Below are 27963 nucleotides of genomic sequence, written 5' to 3' on the forward strand. Positions count from 1 at the left end.
AAGTATAATAAATCTGTGTTCATAAGACTTTAGGGTATTGGAGGTTGTAGACTAGAGTTTTTGCTTCAAAATTATGTAAAAATTATGCTGCCTACTCCTTCATATTTAACAATATATTGATTGTTTTTGTAAGACACTTTTTGCCAAGAAACACAGTATGCGAGGAGGCGTGAATCACCACTGAAAATGGGCCATTCTCACCTGAGAAGACAAAAGAATTGGATAGTAATGAGCTGAAATGACTTGCATATTAATGAGGCATTTCAGTCAGGTAGGCTGTGAAAAAAAACCTTCTGTGATGTCTCAAGCTCATTATGATATATGAAACATACAGAAAAATATTATTACAATATAAAGTAATGGTTTTATATTATACTTTAAAATATAATGTATTTCTGTGATGCAAAGAGTCTGAATATAGGCTTTTAGTTTAAAAGCATGCACATTTGGAGAAATATTGGATTCTCATATGCTTATGTCAATTTTCTATACAGAGGAGTTATATTTCTTTAATATTCATTGTCATTACTATGAGCACTGGTGTTTTCAATTCATCCTTGAAGTCGGAGGGCGCTCTGTGCATTTTAGTCCACAAATTCATCTAAAAGAAGAAGAGGCTATTCCATGAATGGAGTTTCCAATACATACAGCAGCAGGAGGGCGCTAAAGAAACAAAAACTCATCTAAACTTCATCTGTAGAAGACAAGTAAACAGGAAGTAACTGCATGTCTTCTAGAGATCGCTAACCATGACTTTTACATCCAGATAAACACTTTTCAAGACAATAAATACACGATTGAGATAATAAATGCATGTATTGACTGAATTAGCGTCTGAATAGCGCTGGCTCCGTGGGCGTGGCCGCATTAGCAGATAATGAGCTGAATCACGGATTTCTGACATGGCTCTCTTTTCATACAGATTACATAAACAAAGAAGGTTTGTTTTCGATTTGACTTACATGATTTAAAACCTGACATCTTAACGTTTTTTTAGACATAAGTGTAATTTTTTTGTCATTAGTATTCACTAAGTTACAGTTCATTTTCTGAGAACTATCAGATTGGAGTTCGTTCAGAGGGAGAGGAGAAATCACGCATCATGTTAGTTTTCTTTATTTTACAAAAAGCACAAAATTCTGTTTTTACTCTGAGTGTACACAAATGAAAGAAGATATTCCACAGATTAAAATGGTGTATAACTCTTAATTGTATGTGCAACATTGACGGAGTATTTTGAGTCTCTTTCACACTGATAAGAAAAAAACCACGGTGGTATCGCCGGCGATACCGTCAGACCTCAGAGTGTTAATATATATAGATGTATATAGATGTATTAATATATATATAGATGAAATATAAGTCCTAGGTGTCCCCTGAATGTGTCTGTGAAGTTTCAGCTCAAAATACCCCATAGATTTTTTTTTTTTTAATTCATTTTTTAAACTGCCTATTTTGGGGCATAATTAGAAATGAGCCGATTCAGGGTGTGTGGCCCTTTAAATCTCGTGCTCCACGCCCCAAGAGCTTGCGCTTGCCTTAAACAGCATAAACAAAGTTCACACAGCTAATATAACCATCACAATGGGTCTGCAAAGTGTTTGCCATGCAGCATGTCTAATCGCGTAAGTACAGTGTTTATTTTGATGTTTACATTGATTCTGAATGAGTTTGAGGCTGTGCTCCGTGGCTAACAGCTAATGCTACACTGTTGGAGAGATTTATAAAGAATGAAGTTGTGTTTATGAATTATACAGACTGCAAGTGTTTAAAAATGAAAATAACAACAGTCTTGTCTCCGTCAATACAGTAAGAAACGATGGTAACTTTAACCACATTTAACAGTACATTAGCAACATGCTAACGAAACGTTTAGAAAGAAAATTTACAAATATCACTAAAAATATCATGATATCATGAATCATGTCAGTTATTATTGCTCCATCTGCCATTTTTCGCTATTGTTCTTGCTGCTTACCTAGTCTGATGATTCAGCTGTGCACAGATCCAGACGTTCTGCCCTTGTCTAATGCCTTTCATAATGTTGGGAACATGGGCTGGCATACGCAAAAATTGGGGGCGTACACCCCGACTGTTACGTAACATTGGTGTTATGTTGAGATTCGCCTGTTCTTCGGAGGTCTTTTAAACAAATGAGATTTATATAAGAAGGAGGAAACAATGGAGTTTGAGACTCACTGTATGTTATTTCCATGTACTGAACTCTTGTTATTCAACTATGCCGAGGTAAATTCAATTTTTGAATCTAGGGCACCTTTAACCGCACTTCTGACTGGGGGGAGGAGTGTGAAAAAACTTGAAAAAAGTGGCTTGAGCAGATTGGGCTGTTTTTATCAGCGTTTTAGGTCGAGGTTTAGGTACCATTTGGTATGTTCTATGTTCAGGGGAAAATGGACTATTGTCGAATAAAAATATAGAAAATAAGAACCATTAAAGGTGCCCTAGATTCAAAAATTGAATTTACCTCGGCATAGTTGAATAACAAGAGTTCAGTACATGGAAATGACATACAGTGAGTCTCAAACTCCATTGCTTCCTCCTCCTTATATAAATCTCATTTGTTTAAAAGACCTCCGAAGAACAGGCAAATCTCAACATAACACTGAGTGTTACGTAACAGCCGGGATCATTAATATATACGCCCCCAATATTTGCATATGCCAGCTCATGTTCAAGGCATTACACAAGGGCAGCCAGTATTAACGTCTGGATCTGTGCACAGCTGGATCATCAGACTAGATAAGCAAGCAAGTACAATAGCGAAAAATGGCAGATGAAGCAATAATAACTGACATGATCCATGATAGCATGATATTTTTAGTGATATTTGTAAACTGTCTTTCTAAATGTTTCGTTAGCATGTTGCTAATGTACTGTTAAATGTGGTTAAAGTTACCATCGTTTCTTACTGTTTTCACGGAGACAAGACTCGTTATTTTCATTTTTAAACACTTGCAGTCTGTATAATTCATAAACACAACTTCATTCTTTATAAATCTCTCCAACAGTGTATAACGTTAGCTTTAGCCATGGAGCACTATCAAACTCATTCAGAATCAAATGTAAACATCAAAATAAACACTGTACTTGCGCAATTAGACATGCTGCATGACGAACACTTTGTAAAGATCCATTTTGAGGGTCATATTAGCTGTGTGAACTTTTTTTATGTTGTTTAAGGCAAGCGTGAGCTCTTGGGGCGTGGAGCACCAGATTTAAAGGGCCACACACCCTGAATCAGCGCATTTCTAATTATGCCCCAAAATAGGCAGTTAAAAAAATTATAAAAAAAAAATGTATGGGGTATTTTGAGCTGAAACTTCAGACACATTCAGGGTCTTTAAAAAAAAGTTCTAGGGCACCTTTAATCAAAATACAAGCAACAGCACAAATAAATACAGTAGAGCAAAGATTCACAGTTACACATGCGTTGTATTTCTCAAACTGTTTTAAGTTCAATTAAGACATAACTGATTATGCTTGCTAGAATACTCGCCAAGATGGGCATGTTGACATAATTTTTGTGTGAATTTGTCTGTTCAAGCCCAAGACTTGAAAGAAGTATTTGTGCGCTATCTGAGATGAGTGCAGAGATGCATCTTCTCACAGCACGCTCAAGTTCTCTTTTTTGTTTTGCTCTTAAATGTTTAAAGAGTTTAGTTTAAACACAGATAGCTGCATGTGCTGTTCAGGCCTCACTTATCAACACCCGGCTGATGATGGCAAAGTGACACTCGCAGTGTACCAAGTTTACAAAGAGTGACTGTTTAGTCCATGCTTTGTGATCATTGCTATTGTTGTAATGTATTGGGAAGCCAGAATACGTATCCATCGACTGAAACATACATTATCCAAACTCTGTCTGTTTTAACCGTTGCTATTTTCAAAAACAAATATTATAGATACTTCATCAGATCTGAGATAAACCGCGGTGCAAGTGCATGCCAAACCGTGGGTGGAGGACAGTACGATTCGATTTTATTTATAAATGAGAACCATTACACCCCTAGTGCCAGGGAAGTGCACATTCAATGATGCTTGGCTCAGTATTGAGCTGCATAAAAAATGGTTAAAGGTGCTACAGAGGATCTTTTCGTCAACTGAGAAACCAAAGACTGTTAGTGAGTTTTTTTTTAAATGAGCGTATGCGTAAGAACAAAACTCGTGCACGAGTATTGGAACACGAGTGTTTACCACCGACATTCACTGTGTCATGTTAGTGGATTCATTATGTCGGACTCACCGCAGGTAACTCATAATCTGCAGTTGTTACTCCTGTCTCTGGACAAAAACATTGCATGCAGCGCCTGTGGAGTGTGGAAAGTTACTGGAGCGCGCAGCCGCGCACGTCTCTCACAAGGAACGTCACGGCAGTGATTGACAAGCCAGAGGGCCAATTGTTGACGCGATGATCGCGTAAACGATTCGCTGATGTTTTTAAGGCCCTACCTCGTGCACAGATGATGTATATTATTATTCCTTTCAGTGCACCTAATAGTCTTTTAAGCATTTTTGCAATATTACTTGAAACTGTCTTTACTAACTGATAAAACAAAACATCCTCTTCAGCACCTTTAATCAAAGTTCCAACGAATAATGCTGTTATGTCAAAAATGATGGAAGACCAGGGCTGGGTGCAGTTCAGTCTTTAATGAATAAAGTAAATAGTCCTCACAGAGTAACAAGAACACAAATAACTGGCATTAAACAGAGCTAGAACTGAAATAGCCAGACGAATGGATCAAAGGAAATCTACAAACTTCCACGAGGACAGAGGCAGGGACCCCGAGATGCTTTCAGCCAGTCAGTAATAATGAAGACAGTAGTCAGGGTGAACAGCCAAGGGCGAGCGCAGAACGGGTACTCTGCAAACATGCACAGCTGGATAATACACAGTCCAATGGCAGTATAACTCACAGCAAAAAATGACTTCACTCTTCTAGGATAAGACAGGACAGGTAAACAAACGTATCTACACGAAAGGACATTGAATAATCCGACAACAAGACAGGGCAAGGAAGAGGGAATAAGAAGCAGAGACAATCAAGAGGGAAAAAGGGACAGGTGAAGAGAGGGGAACGAAAGGGGAACCAGCTGAAAGAGATAATGAGCGGAGAAGTGGAAGTGTGTGTGAGAGTGTGTGACCACAAGAGGGAGACAGAGACTGGAGAAAAGGCCAGGATCATGACAAATGCCTAATAAAGTAGTCTTTAGAAGCTGTTTACAGAGGTCACTGGGAAACCAATATATTTCTGCTGTTCCCTAAGTGCCATCTACTGTCAGAGATGGAAATTGCATTTTCATTCAACGAGTCTCCATTTTTTTTTTTTTGTTGAGACCAATGTGAAGTTCGACACATATTCAATTAATCCTATTTTAAATGAATGTTTATATCGTTAATCATTTTGAGTCATCCATTTTCTTAAAAAAAAATGGTTTTAAGGTTGAAATACTGTTGAAATCATCATTTTTACAGTCATTTTATGGTTAAAGTGAAAATGATTCCATGATTTACTCACCCTCAAGCCATCCTAGGTGTACATGACTATCTTCTTTCAGACGAACACAATCAGAGATATATTTAAAAATATCCTTAGTTCTCCAAGGTTTATAGTGGTTGTGAATGGGGGGGAACGTTTAAAACAAGGAAATGCATCCATCCATAATCGAAGTAATCCGTATTACTCCAGTGGGTTAAGAAAGGCCTTTTGAAGCGAAGCGAGGGGTAAGACATATTTCATATAATATATTGCTCTAAACATGACCCAACACCATGTATGCACACATTTCATCATGTCTTCAAATGAAATAGACATGCGCAAATAAGGAGACTGATTCAGCCTTACGTCTGATCATCATCACTTCGGGACACTTTAAGATCACGAGAAGGATAAAAAGTCAAGTATGTCTTTTTGACTAGTGGTGTTTACACAATTTAGCCAATTCTTTTATAATTCTGAATGCAAATTTTACTTCATTGTAAGTGGGAGGAACACATGAAATATTTGTAAATTTTAATATTTGTACTTTCAAAAGTCATTCGTCACACCACAAGACTGTTTACAAGATTTAAATGAAGCAGTGAAGAAAAATGGAATTAAAAAAAAAAGTGACACATTACATCTCCAAGTTATTTTTATTTATATGAATATAAATATAAAATGAAACTCCATTTGAAAGAAGGCTGTTTGATTTTCTAACGTTAGTCTCTCTCTGTGTCTCCTCAGGTGTGTGTGGTGTTCAGTCAGGCTCTGAAGAGCTGGTGTCGCGCCGTGGTCGAGTCTGTCATGGAGGGGACGCTGGACGCTCAGGCCTGGTGTTTGTTAGTAGACCATGGAGATCACATCATCGTCAGAGCGGATGAGTATGAAGCATTTTATACAGGGTCCTTGTGGGCACTTAAAATGCTTTAAACAGAGTTTTATCTAGTTTAAGGTCATAAAAATCTTATGATATAACAGGAGTCTTACCATTTTAAGGGGTCTTAAATTTGGGGACAGAAAAACAGGAGTCGTGAGATGGCCTAATATTATTATTAAGACAATGATTTAAAGGATTAGTTCATATATTAGTTCATATATTCATATACGGAAAAAACGGAACTGGTGCCACGTTCGTTCTGTAAGTTGAATAGGGAAGGTGTAAGGCATACAGCCCTAAGCTTTTTGAAGAATACGGAAGGCGGTTTTGGCAGAAGCACTTGCAAGGCAAGCATTTGTGTTTATAAAGCATATACAGTTGTATTTTTAGAAAATGGCCGATCGTTTTGCTAAATAAGACAATTAGTCCTCGTCTGGTAAACCTTAATTTCTTTTGACTGAAGAAATAAGGACATGGACATCTTGGGGGAATTATCATATGCAGTATAAGACAACAATACTTGAGCAATGTAAAAGGTTTTGACACAAACTCAATTGACTGGATTCCCTCCTGTATGATTTCATAAATATCTTACATGTACATCAGGGATGGGTCAAGTGCCGAGGGCCAACATTTTTTGTCCTTTAATACCAGGGGGCCAGATTATTAATCCACACTTGCTCCTTTTACACAATCTTACTTAATTTACTTTAAGGGAATTCAAGGGAAATCAATGTATAATTAATGTAATTTGTTTTTAAAGATTTTATTAACTGTAAAACTTGTGCAATTTTGCTAATACAAATGGTCAACTTTGTTTTCAGCTGACAAGCAATGCACGTCCTGATATTGCTGAGTTACATGTGTTCCTGGGTCAACATATTTTGTTGATCCTGGAACAACATTCTAGTCTGAATTTAGTTTTAACCCTATTCCTACCCCTAAACCTAACCCTACCCATAAGTTATCCCAAAAATCAGAGGGAAAAGATAGATGAATAACACTGATGTAGAAGCACCAATTCATGATTTTAAGCCTAAACTTGACATAATCTGTAAACTTGTCCCTCAAATCTAATCTTTTATTAAACCTATTTGCTTTTATTTATCCATGCTGATCTAATCCCACCAGTATGGTTTTGTTTTCCGTTGTGGGTCTGATCTTTGGTCGTTGTCTTAGTAATGCAAGAGTTTACACACGATATGCGATGGAAACGGTGACCGCGTTATGTAGGAAGATCAGTTATTTCTTTTAATTGTATGATTAATTTGTGTTTGCGTTGCTCAAATATCATGTTTAGCAAGGTATTTAGTTTAACAAGGGTTTAGTATTAACATTATAATCTGAACGCAATCTTTACATTACTTGCTTTTCAAAAGTTTTAAAATTGATCATCCCAGTGATCCAGCGGGTCATATTTAAAGGCATTGATGTACATGATTTATGAGCTTTTGATCATAGAAATAAAAACTGTAAATAAATAGTTTTCTTTTAGTCTTAAGTGCAACCATAATTAAAGTACTCTCTCAATATTCAAAGTGCAAATAGAGACCAAATTTTTCGTCAATCATGATACAGAGTTGAGAGATGGTTACAACTACACAGCCCAGTCTAACATAGCTTTCATATTGGGAGATATTTGCATGCATCAGGGAGCTGCTTTCAAAATGCAGAGTATTGAATGCAAGAACTGGAAACTGGGATGTTTTCAGCTTCCAAGAATTGTGTACAGATTCTTGCAACATGGGGCCTTGCATTATCATGCTGCAACATGAGGTGATGGTCGTGGATGAATGGCACAACAATGGGCCTCAGGATCTCGTCACGGTATCTCTGTGCATTCAAAATGCCATCAATAAAATGCACCTGTGTTCGTTATGCATAACATAAGCCTGCCCATACAATAACCCCACCGCCACCATGGGCCACTCGATCCACAACGCTGACATCAGCAAAACGCTCGCCCACACAATGCCATACATGCTGTCTGCCATCTGCCCTGTACAGTGAAAACCGGGATTCACCTGTGAAGAGAACGCCTCTCCAAAGTGCCAGACGCCATCAAATGTTAGCATTTGCCCACCTGACGAACTGCAGTCAGGTCGAGACCCCGATGAGGATGACGAGCAGATGAGCTTCCCTGAGACGGTTTCTGACAATTGGTTTGCGTAACCAAAAAATTTCTGCACAAACTGTTGCAGAAGCTGTCCGGGTGGCTGGTCTCAGACGATCTTGGAGGTGAAGATGCTGGATGTGGAGGTCCTGGGCTGATGTGGTTACACATGGTCTGCGGTTGTGAGGCCGGTTGGATGTACTGCCAAATTCTCTGAAACTCCTTTGGAGACGGCTTATGGTAGAGAAATGAACATTCAGTTCACGGGCAACAGCTCTGGTGGGCATTCCTGCAGTCAGCATGCCAATTACACGCTCCCTCAAAACTTGCAACATCTGTGGCATTGTGCTGTGTGATAAAACTGCACATTTTAGAGTGGCCTTTTATTGTGGCCAGCCTAAGGCACACCTGTGCAATAATCATGCTGTCTAATCAGCATCTTGATATACCACACCTGTGAGGTGGATGGATTATCTCAGCAAAGGAGAAGTGCTCACTAACACAGATTTGTGAACAATATTTGAGAGAAATAGGCCTTTTGTGTACATAGAAAGGCTTAGATCTTTGAGTACAGCTCATGAAAAATGGGGACAAAAACAAAAAGTGTTGCATATATTTATTTATTTATTTATATATAATATATTTATTTATTATATTTATTTATTATATATATATATATATATATATATATATATATATATATATATATTTATATATATATATATATATATATATATATATATATATATATTAGTATTCACAATAGAACATAGATAACAAATGTTTAAATTGAGAAATTTTACAATTTTATGCACAAAATGAGCTCATTTCAAATTTGCTGCCTGCTACAGGTCTCAAAATAGTTGGGACGGGGGCATGTTTACCATGGTGTAGCATCTCTTCTTTTCAAAAAAGTTTGAAGATGTCTGGGCAAAGAGGTTATGAGTTTCTGCAGTTTTGGTGTTGAAATTTGGTCCAATTCCTGCCTGATATAGGCTTCCAGCTGCTGAAGAGTTTGTGGTCGTCTTTGTATTTTTCGTTTAACCCCTTAAGCCCTGAGGGTTTTTTTTTTTTTTTCTCTCTGAGTGACACACAAGAAAGTAAAGACTCATGACTCCAAAACTGTAACAAGGAGAGTCAAAAGGTTGGTATCATTTGAAAGGAAACTATAAATTTAATAAAAAAAAAAATAAAAAAAAAATATATAACATATATAAAAAAAAATATATAAAAAATATATAACATATAATATATAATATATAACAAATACATTTAGGGCATTCTTATGCTGAGAAACTTAAAAAAAAGTGAGGGGGGGGGGTGGAATTAATTTACATCTTTCTGATTTAAAATTGAATATCTCATGAAGGAAATATGGTAGCAAGTTAATTCCTTTTTTTTTTTTTTTTTTTTTTTTTGGGGTTTTTTTTTTCCACTATGTGAGCTGTATCTAGATAAAATTTCACGGTAGTTGCATGAAGAAATCAAGAGTTATAGAATTTTGAACAAAGGTAGGCATTTTGAACGTTTTTGTTTTTCTGAGTGACATGCACAAAAATGATTCATAATTTCAAATCTCTAGCAAGGAGGCTCAAAAGGTTGGTATCGTTTTGAAAAATCTTTTTACATTTTTAAATAAAAATAAAATATAAATTTGGACATTTTCATGCTGAGAAACTGCTGAGAAATTCAAAAAAAGTTTGCTCGATTTTAAAAAATTGTACAAACATTTCATATTTGACATGCAATAACTCTGAGAGGAAATAAGGTAGGAAGACTTTTTTGGTGATGTTCACCTATATGTGAACTGTATCTGGTCATCGTTCATTGTGATCCGATAATGAAATCAAGAGTTAGAGCATTTGGAACCAAGGTAGCCTTTTTTGTTTATCCATTGGCGCCCCCTGATGGGCATTTTTAAAAACTCTTCTTTCATGTGAAGTAACTCATGCCAAACACATCGGCTTATTTTGATCTTGGGAGAATCTATTGTAAGTAATGATGTGCCATTTTCTACAATCTGTGCATGTTTCATCTAAGTTATAAGCTGAAATATCAAATGATAGCTACATTATAGCTTCAGTTAGCATCTGTGCGCCTGTGGGATTTTGTCAATATTGCATGATCAATATCTCGTGATCGGCTTATTGGATTATGATGTTGGATTCATTTTAATCGTGAGAATCTTTTGAAAAGTCCAATTTTCCACAATCGGAGCATGTTTCATGAAGTGATGAGAAACGTGAGAAATACAGCATCTGTTTATTTACATATGGGTCTTGCGGGGCTTTACATACAAAAACTCGCTCAAATTTAGTCAAAGCCCAAAACAATTATACTTGTATTCTACACCACATGACATGTAACACATGATTATCTGAGCTGTATGATGCTTTTGACACATTAGAGTACATAATGAAAGAAATATTTACTAAATTATGAATTGTTTTTCAGCAAATAACTCTGCAGTACTTGGGAGTTAATCATATTTGCTACATTCATTGTAAAAATTCAGACTAAGCTTTCAAATGTCACCTATTATTTTTTTTTTATTTTTTTTTTATAAGCTAGGTGGCACCCTCGGGTGGTACACTCTGTTTTCGAGTGATAACTCAGCACTGGTTAAGAGTTGAACAAAATGAGTTTCTAAGCTTTAAAATGGTACCTATTTTGTGTTATTCCTGTCAGTGGATGCACCAAATGTTCTCTACAGGTGAAAGATCTGGACTGCAGGCAAGCCAATTCAGCACCCGGACTCTTCTACGACGAAGCCATGCTGTTGTAATAGCTGCAGTATGTGGATTTGCATTGTCTTGCTGAAATACACCAGGCCTTCCCTGAAATGGGTGTTGTCTGGAGGGGAGCATATGTTGCTCTAAAACCTTTATACACCTTTCAGCATTCAGTGCCTTCCAAAACATGCAAGCTGCCCATACCATGTGTACTTATGCACCCCCATAAATTAGAGATGCTGGCTTTTGAACTGTACGCTGATAACGCACTCCCTCCTCTTCAGCCCGGAGGACATGGCATCCGTGATTTCCAACAAGAATGTCAAATTTGGACTTGTCTGACCATAGAATACTTTTCCACTTTGAAACAGTCCAATTTAAATGAGCCTTGGCCCACAGGACGCAACAGGGCTTCTGGACCATGTTCACATATGGCTTCCTTTTTGCATGATAGAGCTTTAGTTGGCATCTACAGATGGCACGACGGATTGTGTTTACCGGCAGTGGTTTCTGGAAGTATTTCTGGGCCCATTTAGTAATGTCATTGACACAATCATGCCAATGAGTGATGCAGTGTCATCTGAGGGCCCGAAGACCACGGGCATCCAATAAAGGTCTTCGGTCTTGTCCCTTACGCACAGAGATTTCTCCAGTTTCTCTGAATCTTTTGATGATGTTATGCACTGTATGATGACATTTGCAAAGCCTTTGCAATTTGACGTTGAGGAACATTGTTTTAAAGTATTCCACAATCTTTTTATGTACTGTTTCACTGCCCATCTTTACTTCTGAGAGAATCTGCCTCTCTAAGACATCTCTTTTATAGCTAGTCATGTTACAGACCTGATATCAATTAACTTAATTAGTTGCTAGACGTTCTTCCAGCTGAATCCTTTTTTTTTTTTTTTATTTTTTTTTTTTAGCCATTTGTTGCCCCCGTGCCAACTTTTGAGACCTGTAGCAGGCATCAAATTTGAAATGAGCTCATTTACTGGATAGAAGTGTAACATTTCTGTTTAAACATTTGTTATCTGTGTTCTAATGTGAATAAAATATTGGCTCATTTGATTTGAAAGTCTTCTAGTTTTCATTTTAAATTTAAAAATTTTAAAAACATCCCAATGGAATTCTGTGTGTGTAATTATATTGTTTTATATATAAGTATACAGTGTTAACTAGTATCAGCACAATCTGGTTATTGTCTTTCCTTGAACATGTTATGATTTGAGCCAAATTTAGTATCTGTTGACATCCAATTTGTATTAATATATTTGATTGCATATTGAATGCGCCAGAAATGCTCTTCCAAATCCTCATAAATTTCTCAGTCTTTTTTTTTTTTTGGGGGCCTGAGTGACATCAGAATGGTCAGAATTCCTTGTACGGGCACTTCTCCCGGAAGAGCGCACGCGCACACAACCATAAGGATCGGCACTTATGGTTTCATAAACAAGGCCCAGTTCTGCACTGGATTTACAGATCGTTTGAAACTGAAAGATATAGCGGTCACAGCGATAATGATCCCGGTCATGAGTCCGAGCCGCAGGTGTTGAGGAACGGGTGTTGTTGGCAATAGGCGCCTAAGTGCATATAATGCAAACATGAACGTAGTGAATGCATAAATTCATTATTCATCATTCACTATATGCTATATTCATTATAGTGGTTCATGAGTTCTCCATGGATAATGCGATGGTGTGCTGTGTGTGTTTAAATACATCTGTTTAGCTGACCATTGATAGCTTGCAGACGATCTCTACACAAAAGCTGCGCGTGCTCGTCACTCTTTAGCTCTGCTCACACGGCACGCCTCCAGGCGCATGGCTGTTTTCGGAAAGACTTGGTACAGCCCTTTTAATGGGTTTGTTCTGTTTTGACATATGGTATTAATTTTATTTCTGCAGGTCTTAAGTCTTACGGTCTAATTTTAAAAACTGCAGATACCCTGCTATAGTTTCATTTACATCCAGTCTTACAACTCGTGTTGTGAAACCTGGTTGCTTTCACTTAGTGTGAGGATGTGATGCATTTCATAACTCTCTGTAAAGCACTGTTGACAGAGTTTCATTTATGAATTACACTAGTTTAAATCTGTACTCTTCATAATATCCCTGAATGATTTTGCTCAGTGTAAGAACTCCTCTTGAGAAGTTCCTGCAGCTTCCCTTCAGAGTCAGATGCTTTAAACTGGCAGGAATCCGTCCCATGACTCTACAGGTGCCGATCTCTGAAGACATGGCCGAGCTTGTGTAAGTCAGCTGCCCTAAAGAAAGCTTTGGCATTAATGTATTGCACTCGCATGCATTCTGATGCTCTGTTTTTTTGTTTTGTGTCTGATCTCAGTCCATCTTCAACATGGGACAGCTCTGCCACAAAATACTTGCACAATCTATTACAAGGTAAGAGTGTGCTGTGGTTATTCAGCATTTCCTCCTGTTTAATGGGAGTATTGTGTGGTTTTCAAGTGCTCTGTCTGTTTCTAGTGTCGACTCTTGTCGAAGCCGTTCTGTGTGAAACGCATGCAGGCTGTTCTGCCGTTGAACTCTACTTGACTGTCAATGATACAAAGGTAAAATACAAAGTCGAAACATCCTCAAAACACAAACTCAGATTAATGAGGTGGACTGCAGCTGCTAAGTGCCAATCCACTGTCATTGAACAGATCTGTGTGAATCATGAGCTTGTGGCCAAGAAGTTTGCCTGCTTCATAAGTGAGAAGTCCAGTGTGCCGGAAGGGACCAGAAATGGAGATCGAGCTCCTGTCAGCCTGGCGTGGGACATTTACTCCAGCCCTCGTCAGCTCTTAGAGATGAAAGGCTGCTGCCCAGTCAAAGCACCGCCGCTGGATATTCTCCTCAGAAAAGAGCGGAAAGATGAGCTACATCCACAGACAGGTCAAGGGTTTTTTTTGTTGTTTTTTAAATACTGTTTTTGAAAAGTCTTCTGCTCACCAAGGCTGCATTTATTTGATCAATACAGTAAAAACAGTAATATTGTGAAATATCACAACCTAAAATAGCGGTTTTCTTAGTGAATATATATTAAAATGTAGTTTTATGCTTTTTTTTTTTTTCAGCATGATTACTCCAGTCTTCAGGGTCACATGATCCTTCAGAAATCATTTAATCATTTTTGTTCAGGGTCCTTTGAATAAAGTTAACAGAACAGCATCAATTTGAAATGAATCATTTGTAACAATATAAATGTCTATACTCTCTATTGATCAACTTAATGCATCCTTTACTTTATTATCCACGTAGTGGAAAATTGTCTCTGGCTTCACAGTACATCACCACATAAATACACAGAAGAAAAAACATGCAATACACAATTTATAGGGGGGAAAAATATCAGTCATTAATTTAAAACTATGACAGCACTGGGCATGAAGGATAATTGTTAAACTTTCCTTGTCACTTGTGGTTGCCTATAGCATTGTGTTACTTCTGGGGTGCAGCTTTGCTGCTGACCCAGTGATTCACTTGTGCATACTCATCTTTTTTTTGTGTGTGTGTGTGTGTGTGTTTTTGTGTTGTATTGTGTTACTTAGTAACTTAACGAATAGGAAAACAAAATACAATAAAAAAAACATGTTTATTATGAAAATGTCAAGTAAAAGGCTTTAAAGATAGTTGAGGATGAGTTTCACCCTCTTTTTGGCGAGTTTCAACTGTTGCCATCAGGGAAACCAATGCTATAGGCAACCATGAGTGACAAGGAAAGTTTACCAATTATCCTTCATGCCCAGTGCTGTCCTAGTTTTAAATGAATGACTGATGTTCTTTTTTTTTTTTCCCCTATAAATCCCTGATGGCAACAGTTGAAACTCGCCATAAAGAGGGTAAAGGTGGTTAAAGGGGGGTGTAATGCAATTTCACGTATTCTGACTGACTTACACTGTTAAAGAGTTGGATTCTCATGCTAAACATGGCCAAAGTTTCAAAACACGAGTTGGATGTATGACGGAGTATTTCTGTGCCAAATACAATCTTTCCGGATTCGGATAAGTTTGAGTTTTTCTCGAGTATGGCCTTGTATCATGTAAAAAAGGGAGGAATTCCTTGTATGGGCACTTCTCCCTGGTAAGTGTGCGCACATAGATCAACCAGAGCAAGAGCACGCGCAAGTGCGTATAAAGTTAAAAACAAACATTTTTATTCCCTTTTTATTTGTCGCAGCTTGCAGACGATTACTATGCAAAAGCTGCGCACACCCGTGACTCGTTAGCTTCGCCCACGGTACGCCTCCAGGAGCTCTGCGTTTTTCAGAAAGAGATGCAATACTACTCTATAGGAACTCAAGATTAACGTGATTGGTGGAAACGTGTGTTATGTACCCATTAAATTATTAGAAAATAATGCTACGCAAAGCGGAGTGGCCATTACACCTCATGTGTGCATGATTTTCTAACAATTCAACGTGGCCCGTCAATCATTATCTCTCTCTCGCTCTCTCTAGTGATATACAGTGTATACTTGAGTCCTAATATTAAATTGAATGAATTACTTTTATAAATAAAATTGATTAATTGCATAAGCATTGTTTTCTTTGTAATGAATCACACTAGAATCACGTTAATTTGGCAGCCCTGGTTAGTGAATGTCTTGAAAGGTGCTCATATTACTTTGTGTTTCTCCTTTAGAAACGGAGCAGAAGAAACCACCGGTGTCGGAGGAAATGCCGTCTCAGGTTAAACCTCGAGTCCATAAACTGACCCGCAATGCCGGATCTGATACTGTAAGTGTCCATTTATAACACTGTGAGCAATCAGATTCAGTTTTATAGTGGCACCAGTGGTGTCAAAATGACTAGAGCCCTGTTTAACCTTGACGTTTGTGGTTTGATTCAGATTGGCAGAGGATGGAGGATCAGAGTCGAGGCCACTGACATTATCACAGATGAAACGTCTGCGCCGGCCGACATGAACAAGTCTCAGTGAGATTGTCATCTGAATTTGGTTCCTTCTGACTTAATAGCTCATAACTCATATATAGTTTTAGATTGCATATTTGAGTTTGGATTGACACCTGACTTAACTAAATAGATCTGGGACCGTATGTATAAAACCTCAGAAATGCTCTTAAGAGCAATCTTAAGTTTTGATTTAAGTGTCAAAAAATTCTTAGTAAAGAGTAGGAGTTTTCTAAGAGTAGGAGACTTTTATAAAGAAGCTAAAAGCAACTTTACTAAAAGTGTAAGACGGATTCTTAAGTGCTGACTTAAGTGTTGTGAACTAAGGACTACAATAGCCGCGTTTCCACTGCCAGGCCAAAGGTGGGCGTGCTACTGCGCGCCAGGGCCGGTCGCGTTTCCACTGTCACTTCCGGGGCTTGATCGTGCCTCTTCGGTGCTTCCTCGGTGCCAAAAGCATGGGTTTTTCAGCCCGCCAAAAACCTTGGTCCAAAGCGGGCCAGCTGCTGGCCGCGGTTGAGGTGAAAGGCGGAGCTAATCGTTGTCAGGTGATGGTCTACACGCTGAAATGCGTTGGGTTGGGTTGTGTGATGTTTGATCAAGGGAGGTGTGTTTAAGGGCGGAGCTAGCGGACCGACAGTGGAAACGCAACTTGATTTTGGCCTCGGTGCCTAAGGTCTGTGGCCATAGGCCCAGCCCGGCACACTGTTAGCCCTGGCTCGCACTGGCCCGACAGTGGAAAAGAGGCTATTGATGTCAACTCAAAATGGCCACCCTCTACCTCCTGAATCAGCCAATAGTGAGCCTGGAAGGATGAAGTCACAGCAGCACAATACCAATCATTTAATATTATATAAAACGATAAAAAGAAAAACACAAACGTTTTAATATTTACATTTATTTAAAAGCAATAGTTTTGCATTGTGCAAAATTATCACAAATTAGTATTGATGGTGTGGAATATTTTTCTATTGGTATATGTCTCCTCATTTACAGTTAGTGCAATGATGTGTCATGAGTTCATCAACGGCTCCAACAACTGCAGGAAAACCCACAGTCAACATAAAAGTGGCTTGCTTTTGCCACATGGTTTGATGGTCAGATGGAAAGTCAATGAACTGCCATAGAGTAGTGGCCAAATGTGATGTCTAAGTCCAGCCATATGAAAACTGACATCTTCAACCTTAATTCAAATATTTTAAAAAATGTGTTAAAAGATGGAAGCATATCTTGTAGCTGTGCTTGGAGTCAATTGTTTCATGTGTGATAGTGAAATGAAATTTCAAATTATGTTTGGCCAGTCTGTCATACAAGGAAATTATGAACACATGCAAAAACAAAAGGACCAATGATATATTAAAAACTGATGATGTTGTAGTCAATGTCATATTTTAAAACATTTAAATAATATAAAAATAAAAATGTTTTCCTCATATTTTGATGGTTTAAGCAAAATTGTAGTGTCATTATGACTAGGCAAGCGCTTTAAGAAGCTTTGATTCCTTCTCATGTGAGTAACACTGGGTTTTGATTGTCTGGAGCTGCTGTGCTGTTAGCTATGAACAACGGACACTTTTTCTCACTTATTTACTCTTGTGTACTGTACGTTAATTTTTTTTTTTTGTGCTTTCTTGTCGTTCGTTCATCTGCGCTTTATTTTTCGTGAAGCATTTTGTTTCGCGTCAGCTGTGATAAACACACATCCACTCTCAATACATGTGTAACAGTGGCTAGATAGTGAGAGTTTTGCAGGTAAACTACAGCACACTGATGCCCGCTAGAGAATGAGGTGTTTAATGTTATTGCATTCGCCTCACATGACAGCAGTGATCGGGCCGGGGTTCGAGACCGACTCAGTGCAGGGTGGTTAGGATTGGAGTGTGAGTTTTGGAGGCGAAGCAATGAAGAGAGGGGTGGGTTTGTTTGGGTTGATTTCAAATATCAACAGTGTTCAACAACGAATTTGAGAAATCGCATACAACACCTTTAAATGTATTAATGCATTAAACACATTAATTACAGTTTAAGTAATATTTATTAAATTGAAAGTTATTACATTTCTTATTGGGTCAGTTACAAAAAGAATTGACAATCAAGTTTATATCATTTTATCAACTTCATGTTATCATATAACTTCATATCTTTATTGGAGAGCATGTATCTCCTCTTCGTTGCTGCAATCTTGATACTTCTAACTAGGTTAGGAGACCTCTGCAGCTTTCCTAAATAATTTAGGAGCTGAGACCTAGTCTTGACACTTGTGAATCTTTATGAATCACACTTATTCTTAAGCCTAAGAATAAGAGTAAAATTATGTCATTCTTAGAATTTTGACACACTTGAGACTAAAATTGTACTCTGAGTGGCTTTATACATATGGCCCAGATTTGTGTTGGCCCGGCCGCTGAGCCAGAGAGCCGTTGTCATGTATAGGTATGAAAGGCTTCACGAAGTCTTTTCAACCACACAGTATCGTCATTTAATATTGTCTGACAATCATTCATATTATCACAGAAGTACTGGGATAAAAGATTATAGTTCAGATATAAACACTGATGTCTACGGAGCTCCTAAAGGGATGTGATGGGATGGGAGAAAATTATTATTATTATTATTATTTTTAAATCTTTTGCGTTCCCTCGCAAAGATATTTGCATTGACTCGCAAAACTTTTGCGTTCCCAGAGCAGTAATGTATGAACTGAATTTGGTGACAGCACAGTGTTACAGTGAAGTTATTTAGTATTTTTCATAATATAAAATCAGCAAAAGGGTTTTGGGTTTTGCAGTTTTCAGACGGTCCCTTCAGACGTGTATCTCCGCCGCCTCATAGAGACCAATTTATTATAAAACACATTTGAGGAAAATTGGGTTGTTGTAGCTTGTTGTCTAGGTTACTATGATTGGAAGTAGCTGCATTTGTGTTTTAACAACGTTTAGCTCATGAGTTATTAATCCAGGAAGCTCAAATCTGTGAATATATTGCCAAATTTACTGAACTGCTTGACATAAGCACTCACTGACTGCATTTCTTTATATTTGAGTCCAACAAGTTCAAGCTCTAAGAGCTGCGCATTATTTGTGTGCATTATTAACGTATGGAGCTGACTGAAACACTACTGCCAGCCAGCGGGACATTAAAGAGGAAGTCTTTGTCCGAGCTCACAGCAAGGGAATGATAACAACTTTGCGTGGGAACGCAATAGATTTAAAAAAAAAAAAAAAAAAAATTCCTCCCATCCCAATTTTTTTTCCACCAGCACGTAAAATTTTCTCCCTTCCCAATTATTTTTTTTTCCACCACCACCTCCCTTTAGGGGCTCTGTAGATGTCTACAGTAGTGATCAAAATAAGTAAATCCACCTTTAGAAAGAAACTTGACCCTTTAAGTGATTGAATCAGGTACATCATTACACCAGTAGGTGGCGACAAGTTCATTAAAAATGTTTATTAAATTATTCATTCAAGAAATTTGCTTAATGCTGATTCATCCAGTGATGAAACGTGTTTTCAATGAGTCATTGAATCATTCATTCAAACCATTTTTTTTTAATAATTTATTCAAATAGAAACTTGGCTGCAGTAATTAAAATTCAGTCAGAATCTCTAGTAAATTACATGTTATTTTGTTTAGTTTTAGGTTCAGAATTTTCAAATAGAGAATCAATCTCTATTTGAAAAAACAAAACAAAAAAAAAACAACAAAACTTGATTCTCAATTTATCCAGAATCGTGCAGCTCTAATACAGTAATTTAATTAACTAGCCAATAAATAGTTTAGTTAATAATATAATGTCAAGTAATATCAAAAAATGTTTTCTTTTCACAGATACATGAAGTTTAAATTACATTCAAAGCTGGTTCCTGAAGTAAGCACTGATGTGTCCATTTCAATGTTTTGCATTTTGAGCGAATAAATGAGTGGTTGTAAAAGGAAATGCTTTTTAATACTTTCAGTCTGTTGAAGAAAAGCAGCACAGTCCTGATCAGACTGAAGAAAAAAACATCGCTTTGACACCAGCGGCGAGTCCAGAATCATGGTAAGACCAAACACACTTTTCTCTTCAGGTTTTTGAACACAAGAGCACGTCTGACTGGAGTCAAGTGAATCTGAAACCAGACGGATTATGCTGGGCTTTCTGGAGACAATTAGTCATTCTGCAGCTCACAAAGCTGATTTTAAAAATGTAGTTTTGCACATGTGTGTGTGTGTATCTTCATAGTGCCAGTGGCTCCTCAGAGGAGCAGAACATGGCAGCTCTCTCACAAGAGCCAAGTCTTGATGATCAGCTGGCCTCTGCAAGGTAGGCTTTACATTACTGATCTTACTAAACAAAACTTGTCTAGAACATGTCAGTCATTTTCTCTCAATCTAATTTATCTCTCCTTTTTCATGAAGAAATGTTTCCCTCATTTGTGTATATCCTATTTTGGACAGACTCATGCAGTTTCTGAACCCTGATCCACTCAATCCAGACCAAGAATCTCTTGATGCCAAAGTAAGAGCCTCATTGTTTTATCATGATCATATGTATTGTATTATGTAATCTGGCCTGTGCTTTTCCACAGGTTGCGCGCTGTGATCCGGGTCACTCTGGAGTTTTAGTGCACTCCCCACTTCGTATTACACCCTGCAGTAACCTGACACGAGCACCCATCACTGAGCAATTCAGAAAGGTCAGTCTGTGCCTTAATGCAATGGATAATCCAATACGAATGTTTGCAGTATTTGACACTTTTTTTTTTTCTTTTTTTTTTTTTTTTTACTGCAAAGTGCTATGGCCATAAGTCCAACTTATTTAACTTTGTTTTGTGAGTGTTGAAAAATGGAAAAATATGAAGTATATATGACTTTTAACATTTGTATTAGAGGATGTGGGACAGTATTAATGATTTTAATATGAGATACTTTTACCGGTTGTATCTGATTGTTACATTTGTTTTGTTTTTTCCTTTTAGTTCCTGCTGTGGAAGAAGTATAATGGGCCGAATGTAGCGGAGAGTTACTGTTGGCCCGCTGTGGCGCGGGGGTTTGACACAGTGCTGGTGTCGCACAGTGGTGACAATCCTCTGTCCTATATTCCTCCTCTGCTGATGCTGTTACAGATGGTTTCTGTCACCTCCAGTCTCGCTGCTCGCACTGGGGTGAGATTCACTGCTCTATTACTGCTCAGAGAAGAAAAACGTTTAGTTACGGGTTCATTGGTCCCTATGGAGCAGCTCTGTGTCTGGGCTCAGTGGGCCCTATGGTGAAGCTCCACCGTCAGTCTTGGCCCATCCAATCAAAGGTGGACACTGCAGTAAATACACATGTAAAATGTGCCCAATGCTGCTTGTGATTTTGTCACTCAAACCACTTTCAGAAGTGGTAATAAGCATCATTGTTGAGTAAGCAACATGGAATAATGCCAAAACAGAGGTTTTATATTTTGCTGACTTTGGCTTGAAGACAATAAGATTAGAGTGTAGTACATTTGGAAAAGCCCATATGCATAAGACTTCATCTTAGATCTCTTGTATGGTAGAGCTTCACGTCTGGGCTCACTGGTCCCTGTGGTGCAGCTCCATGTCTGGGCTCAACAGGCCCTGTGATCCACCATCAGTCTTGGGGTTTTTCATCTCAAGTGAAAACCGCCCAAAATAAATGTGTAAAGTGGCCAAAGCTTCTTGTGATTTAGTCACTCAAACCTCTTTCAGAGGTCGTCAGAAACATCAAATATGTAGGATAAACAAAATAGAATGATACCAAAATTAAGGTTTAAATTTGACTTAGGTCATATGGCTTGAGAAGAAAATAAGTTTGGCGTATTGTATTTGAAAAAACCCATGTATGTATTTTATTTTTATATATAATATAGAGAGAGAGAGATTTCCATCTCAGAGCACACAGTTCTAAACTCTCTATTCCTCTGATCCACTTGTCATGATCTGATCCCAGTTTTGCTGCTACATCTTCATTTTCTGTGTTTGTCTGCAGCCTGTAGCCGTGATTCTGTGTCCGGGCTGGGAGAAAGTTCAGACGGTGCTGGAGCTCCTGGAGGACAGTAGAGCAACTCAAAATCTCCATCCCACAAGTGTGCTGCTGGGCATGGACCAGGATGAGCCCAAGAAGTTCAAGATCCAGAGGAACTGTGAGTGTGTTTCTGAGAGATGTTGAGTGTGAGGCATCTGGATGAAAACCAAAAGTTTTGAGGCTATTGTGTCTGTGTTTGTGATGCTATTAAAGGTCAGTTGCTGGTGACAACACCGTTTACCATGATGAGACTGCTGGATGCTCAGTGCTTCCTTTTCCTGAGACTGTGTCACCTGGTGCTGGACGAGGCTGATGTCCTTTATTCACAAGCACCTGAGCAGGTGACACGAAAGAGAGTGCACATTTTTTTTCCATTGATTCAGACCAAATTGGTCCCACTTTATATTAGGTGTCTTTAGTGACTATGTATTTGCTTTTTGTGTTCATGTTGTATTGCAAAATATGGTTACACTTTACTTTGTTGTGCTTGTTACAGTGTAATTATACATTTATGGACTGAGTAATATTATTTACATACTTGCAGATTAGATTAACCCAGCTTAGGGGTTTGGTTTTGGCTTAGTCGCATGTAATTGTGCATAATTTGTTACTAGTTATTACTACAGGAAGTATCTGTTATGTGTAACAAGTACATTGTGTTAAAAAAAAAAAAAAAAAAGTGGGTAGCCATTTATTTTACAGTCCAGTTCTACATATATATACTATGTAATTAATATAGGAATGTTTATAGGAATGTACAGGTACTAAACCTAACTGTAACCCATGAAGTTACCTTATATTACCCAGTACTATCTTAGGTAAGTGTGCTGTAAGTACACATACTGTAAAATAAAGTGTAACCCAAATCACTTGTGCTGCTGTTAAGGTGGATACAGGTAAGGTTAGGACAGGTTTGGTAGTATGGGGAGTAGGGCTGCAACTAACGATTATTTCAATAATCGATTAATCTGTCGATTATTTTTGCGATTAATCGATGAATCGGAGGGGAAAAAACATTAATTTCCAACCTTTTATTCAAAAACAGAAATGACAGTGCAAATTCACAGTGCAAAAAAATCCTCAGAACGTGCAAAAACAGGTTGCTCTTTTAACATCCCTGAGCTGTTAAAGTAAAAAAACAACAAATGGACTAACACAAAAAACATACACATGAATGCTTTACATCTGCCAAATATATAGGGCTTTTTTTTTTTTTAAATAAATTGCACAAAAAGATGTATAATTTAGTTTAGCTTAAGATGGCCAAGTGCTATAAAAAACTTTAAAACGAAACTTAAAGTATAACAAACACAAATATATTTGTCAACAATAACCGATATAGGGCAAAGCACAGACTAAATACATGACAACAGATCAGTGTTAATTTTGACAGCAAATTTTGATTTAGTTTTAGTCATGGTCTTTTGGATTTTCACGTTCGCAATTGAAATGTATGCCACTGATAAGCATTGTAAATGTAGTATTACAGCAGGTCTCCTCTCGTGCGTCCTCCTCACTGGACGAGGCAATATCACTTTTGTTTCACTTTCAGATATCTATTTTATAGATGCCATCAATGCTTTTATCTTTCTAGATGTAATTACCAAAATCAAAGCAGTCCATAAACCTTAAATCCTCACGAAAACTTCGGTCAAGCCAGCTCGCGCGTCAACCTGAGAGATCAGCCTCCTTACCTTCAAGTGTCAAATTCTCGGTTTATGAATGGACGGTTTGACTTGATTGACATTCGGGCATGATTTATATACCATCGACCTGTCCTAAAACGTTAGCACGCTTTGATCGATTGTTTGGAGATCGCGTGTTTCTCCGTTCGAAGCGCATTTCCTGTTCTTCACATTCGCAACAAAACAGTTGATTATTTATGAACGAAAGCGTGAAAAAACGTGAAAATGGTCTCATTTGAAAGAAAATATCCAAAGCTAAAAGATGATATAGTGTGACTGATTGAAGCAGCCCGTATCAAAAGTGTGGGGGTCGATTTCTGTCTTTTCAAAACTGCGGGGGTCCTGACAACGGCACGCCTGCTCAGAACAACGTCACGGGTCTCTCCGATGGTCTTTCCTCTACCTCCGCTATTTATTTATTTTTGCTCTGCTCTGCTTCTCGCTCAACTGCGCGTTTTTATACTCAAACATCTCCGCGTCTCATTGAGAGGCTTAATAGTCGCGCGACACAACGAATCGATAATGAAATTCGTTGCCAACTCTTTTAATCGAATTTTATGGATTTTATCGATTCATTGTTGCAGCCCTTATGGGGAGGTTTAAGGGTGTATTAAATGGTAAAGGAAGGTCAACAGTGTAATTACATGAAGGCATTTTAAATGCAGTACAATGTAAAAAATATGTACACAATAATTGCATTGTAACCAATTAATTTAAGTGTTTTAGTACATAGTAGTTAAAGACACTAAGAAGATCTATTGTTTAACTTTCTTTAGTGTGTAATGTTGCTGTTTGAGCATGACAAAGTCCCTCCAGCAGGATTTATTCTCTATATCAGTGTCACTGTTTCTGAACTCTGAAACACCTCTATTGTAGCCTTGAGTTTTCTTCCGGGAACAAACGCATCACAATATTCCTCATTTAAATAATTAATAGGCAAAATAAAGGGGCAGAGTCTGGTTGAGTTATATTCTAGTTGAGAATGAGGAAATGAACATTCAAGCATGAAAACCTGTTCTAGTAGAGCCCAGAAATGAGACTTTGTTCAAAACAAAACTGAGGGTCCCACTTTATATTAAAGAGGACCTTCTGTGCCCTTTTACAATGTTTTTGTCTCATCTCTTGTGAAGATGTCCGTGATCCTGAAGCACTTCCAGAAGGTAGTGTCTGGGGAGGAGAGGTCCTCGTGCCCCAGGCAAATCGTCGCAGTGGGCAGCCGCTGGAGCGCCGGAATAGAGGCTCTGGTCCGAGAGCACATGATTTGCCCCTCCATCATCATCACCGTGATGGAGGAGGCTGCTCTGTACGGCAGGGTACATCAGGTCAGTCCTCACTAGACGTGCTGGTATACGGCAATACGATATATATGTATCGCGATAATGAATATGTGAATATGTATATTATTGTGGGCACTTCAAAATACCGTGAATAATTTATTAAAAATTTTTAGAATGCATTTTAAGAGTACTTTACCCATCTGTTTCAAATGCACAACAGTGCTCTGTTTAAATCAGTGCACGTGCCTCTTTGACAAACCAAATGTGCATGAGAAACACATGGTGAGTTGAGATGCGCTGAATGAAAACGCACTTTCACTCTCTGAAATGCAGCGGTTACCCCGGAAACCCCTTGAACAAAGCAACTGTGCTACAGCTACTACAGTATTTAAATTTTTTACAAGCCATTCCGATTTTTATATTCGCTATCGTGTTCATCACAGCACCAAATGCTTGAAGACTTAAGGCGATTTTTATTTTTTATTTTTAAACTTAAACATTTACTTTAATCTGGACTACAACATTATTTAACTTTAGTTAATTCATTAGTTAACATAAACTGACACTGAGAAATACTTCTAAAGAATGTATTAGTCTTTTAACATTTTAATAACACTTCATTAAAATAAAAAGTTGTAACTATTATTTACTGGACCTGAGCTTACATTAACTAACATTTGTATTTTTAACTAACTTTAACAAAGAATAATAACTTGTGTAACAAATGTAGTTATTGCTCATTGTTAATGTTAATGCGTTAACTAATGTTAACTAATGAGACTCTATTGTAAAGTGTTAACTATTGTTCTTTATAATTCTTTAGACTTAAAAAAAATTATAAAGTAAACAAATTTTTCAAATAGATTAGTGCATTGCTTTATTGTATTTGAGTTATTTTTGTTACAAGAAAGTTATTAAACCTGTTATAGTATGACAACTTTTTTTGCAGCTTCAATTTCAATATCGTGATAATACCGTATACCATGATAAAAGCTTCAGCAGTTATCACAACATGAAAATTTGATAGTCACATGCCTAGTCCTCACAAACAGAGGTATTTCTGTCCTGTCCTCTGTAAGCTCTGACGTCCGCTCTGTTTCACATTCAGAGGGTCCAGCTCTGTCTGGACTGTGATAAGATCTCCGTTCTGCTCGGATCTCTGGACTTCCACCCGCCCAAACCACAGAAAACCCTCATCATTACCAACTGTGCCGAGGAGACCGAGCATGTGTATAAGGTAAAGAATTCCACCATTCACAGTGAAGGATGTGTAAGAATCACAGGGCTTAAAGATTTCCGGCACCGTGCTGGACTCCTGCATGCAGCGTTTGGCTGCAGGAAAAAAAAAAAGATAGTCCTACATTAAAATATAAATAAATAAATAAAATGTTAATATCACGTTCGAGTTCATAAGTTCGCCCACCAATGGTATGAGAGGAGGAACAGCTTTCGCTCTCAACCAAACTAACATTACTAGCCAATCAGAAGTAGAATGGGGCGGGTCTTGGAAAATGTGTGGTTGACAGATCCAGCTGCAACCGAGTCCTACTAACTCAGGGGGAAGATTGAAGTGAAAAGCACAATAAACCTCGCAATAATCGAAAATTTGCTGCTTTTTCATAGACTGAAGTAAGACCATAGATGCCTCTCGAGCTGTGTCTCTTTCTTGGCACTCTGTGGTGTGACGGATCGTTGTAACGCTTCAGTTCTCGCTGAGAGCACATGAACCGATCATTTACTAGTTACAACACAAAATAAACATGAATGAGCATTTTGCACTATAGGCTATTGCATATTCATATATTCATTGTATTTGTACTTAACATGTGCTTCAGTATTGAATGTATAAATCTGTTTTATGACAGCCACCATTTAAATGTTTAGACGGGCACACATTTAACGACTAGCTAAAACATTATAAGACTGTGCTCAACATACAGTGATTGTTTCCTGCAACGGAAACAGATGCCCAATAACAAAGGTGCCCAATAACGTTCTTTAACAAGATGTAATATAAGTCTAAGGTGTCCCCTGAATGTGTCTGTGAAGTTTCAGCTCAAAATACCCCATAGATTTTTTTAAATTAATTTTTTTAACTGCCTATTTTGGGGCACCATTAACAATGCACTGATTTACACTCGGCGCCGCCCCTTTAAGACGCGTGCTCCCTGCCACACGAGCTGTCGACTATATTACAGCGCATTTACAAAGTTCACACAGCCAATATAACCCTCAAATGGATCTTTACAAGATGTCCGTCATGCATGCTGTAAATTATGTGAGTAAAGTATTTATTTGGATGTTAAAGTTTTATTCTGAATGAATTTGAGACTGTCCTCTGTGGCTAACGGCTAACACTACACTGTTGGAGAGATTTATAAAGAATGAAGTTGTGTTTATGAATTATACAGACTGCAAGTGTTTAATAATGAAAATAACAACAGTCTTGTCTCCGTGAATACAGTAAGAAACAATGGTAACTTTAACCACATTTAACAGTACATTAGCAACATGCTAACAAAACATTTAGAAAGACAATTTACAAATATCACTAAAAATATCATGTTATCATGGATCATGTCAGTTATTATTGCTCCATCTGCCATTTTTCGCTGTTGTTCTTGCTTACCTAGTCTGATGATTCAGCTGTGCACAGATCCAGACGTTAATACTGACTGCCCTTGTGTAATGCCTTGAACATGAGCTGGCATATGCAAATATTGGGTGCGTACATATTAATAATCCCGACTGTTACGTAACACTCAGTGTTATGTTGAGATTCGCCTGTTCTTCAGAGGTCGTTTAAACAAATGAGATTTATATAAGAAGGAGGAAACAATGGAGTTTGAGAC

The 27963-nt window shown here is 37.8% G+C and overlaps 1 protein-coding gene across 1 annotated transcript in view; it reads left to right on the plus strand.

Moving 5' to 3' along the window:
* tdrd12 (tudor domain containing 12) overlaps positions 1–27963 on the plus strand; it is a 63661-nt gene that overhangs the window by 13802 nt on the left and 21896 nt on the right. The window contains exons 5-21 of the mRNA XM_067380399.1: positions 6249–6385; positions 13356–13475; positions 13570–13625; positions 13710–13795; positions 13889–14120; positions 15869–15963; positions 16076–16161; positions 19966–20005; positions 20094–20137; positions 20360–20440; positions 20575–20635; positions 20706–20813; positions 21096–21281; positions 22114–22267; positions 22363–22490; positions 24965–25156; positions 26220–26348. Coding sequence (XP_067236500.1) covers positions 6249–6385; positions 13356–13475; positions 13570–13625; positions 13710–13795; positions 13889–14120; positions 15869–15963; positions 16076–16161; positions 19966–20005; positions 20094–20137; positions 20360–20440; positions 20575–20635; positions 20706–20813; positions 21096–21281; positions 22114–22267; positions 22363–22490; positions 24965–25156; positions 26220–26348 — 1935 coding nt within the window. The remainder of the gene's footprint in view (positions 1–6248; positions 6386–13355; positions 13476–13569; positions 13626–13709; positions 13796–13888; positions 14121–15868; positions 15964–16075; positions 16162–19965; positions 20006–20093; positions 20138–20359; positions 20441–20574; positions 20636–20705; positions 20814–21095; positions 21282–22113; positions 22268–22362; positions 22491–24964; positions 25157–26219; positions 26349–27963) is intronic.

The sequence above is a fragment of the Chanodichthys erythropterus genome, chromosome 24 (assembly GCF_024489055.1).
Source record: "Chanodichthys erythropterus isolate Z2021 chromosome 24, ASM2448905v1, whole genome shotgun sequence".
Classification (NCBI taxonomy): domain Eukaryota; kingdom Metazoa; phylum Chordata; class Actinopteri; order Cypriniformes; family Xenocyprididae; genus Chanodichthys; species Chanodichthys erythropterus.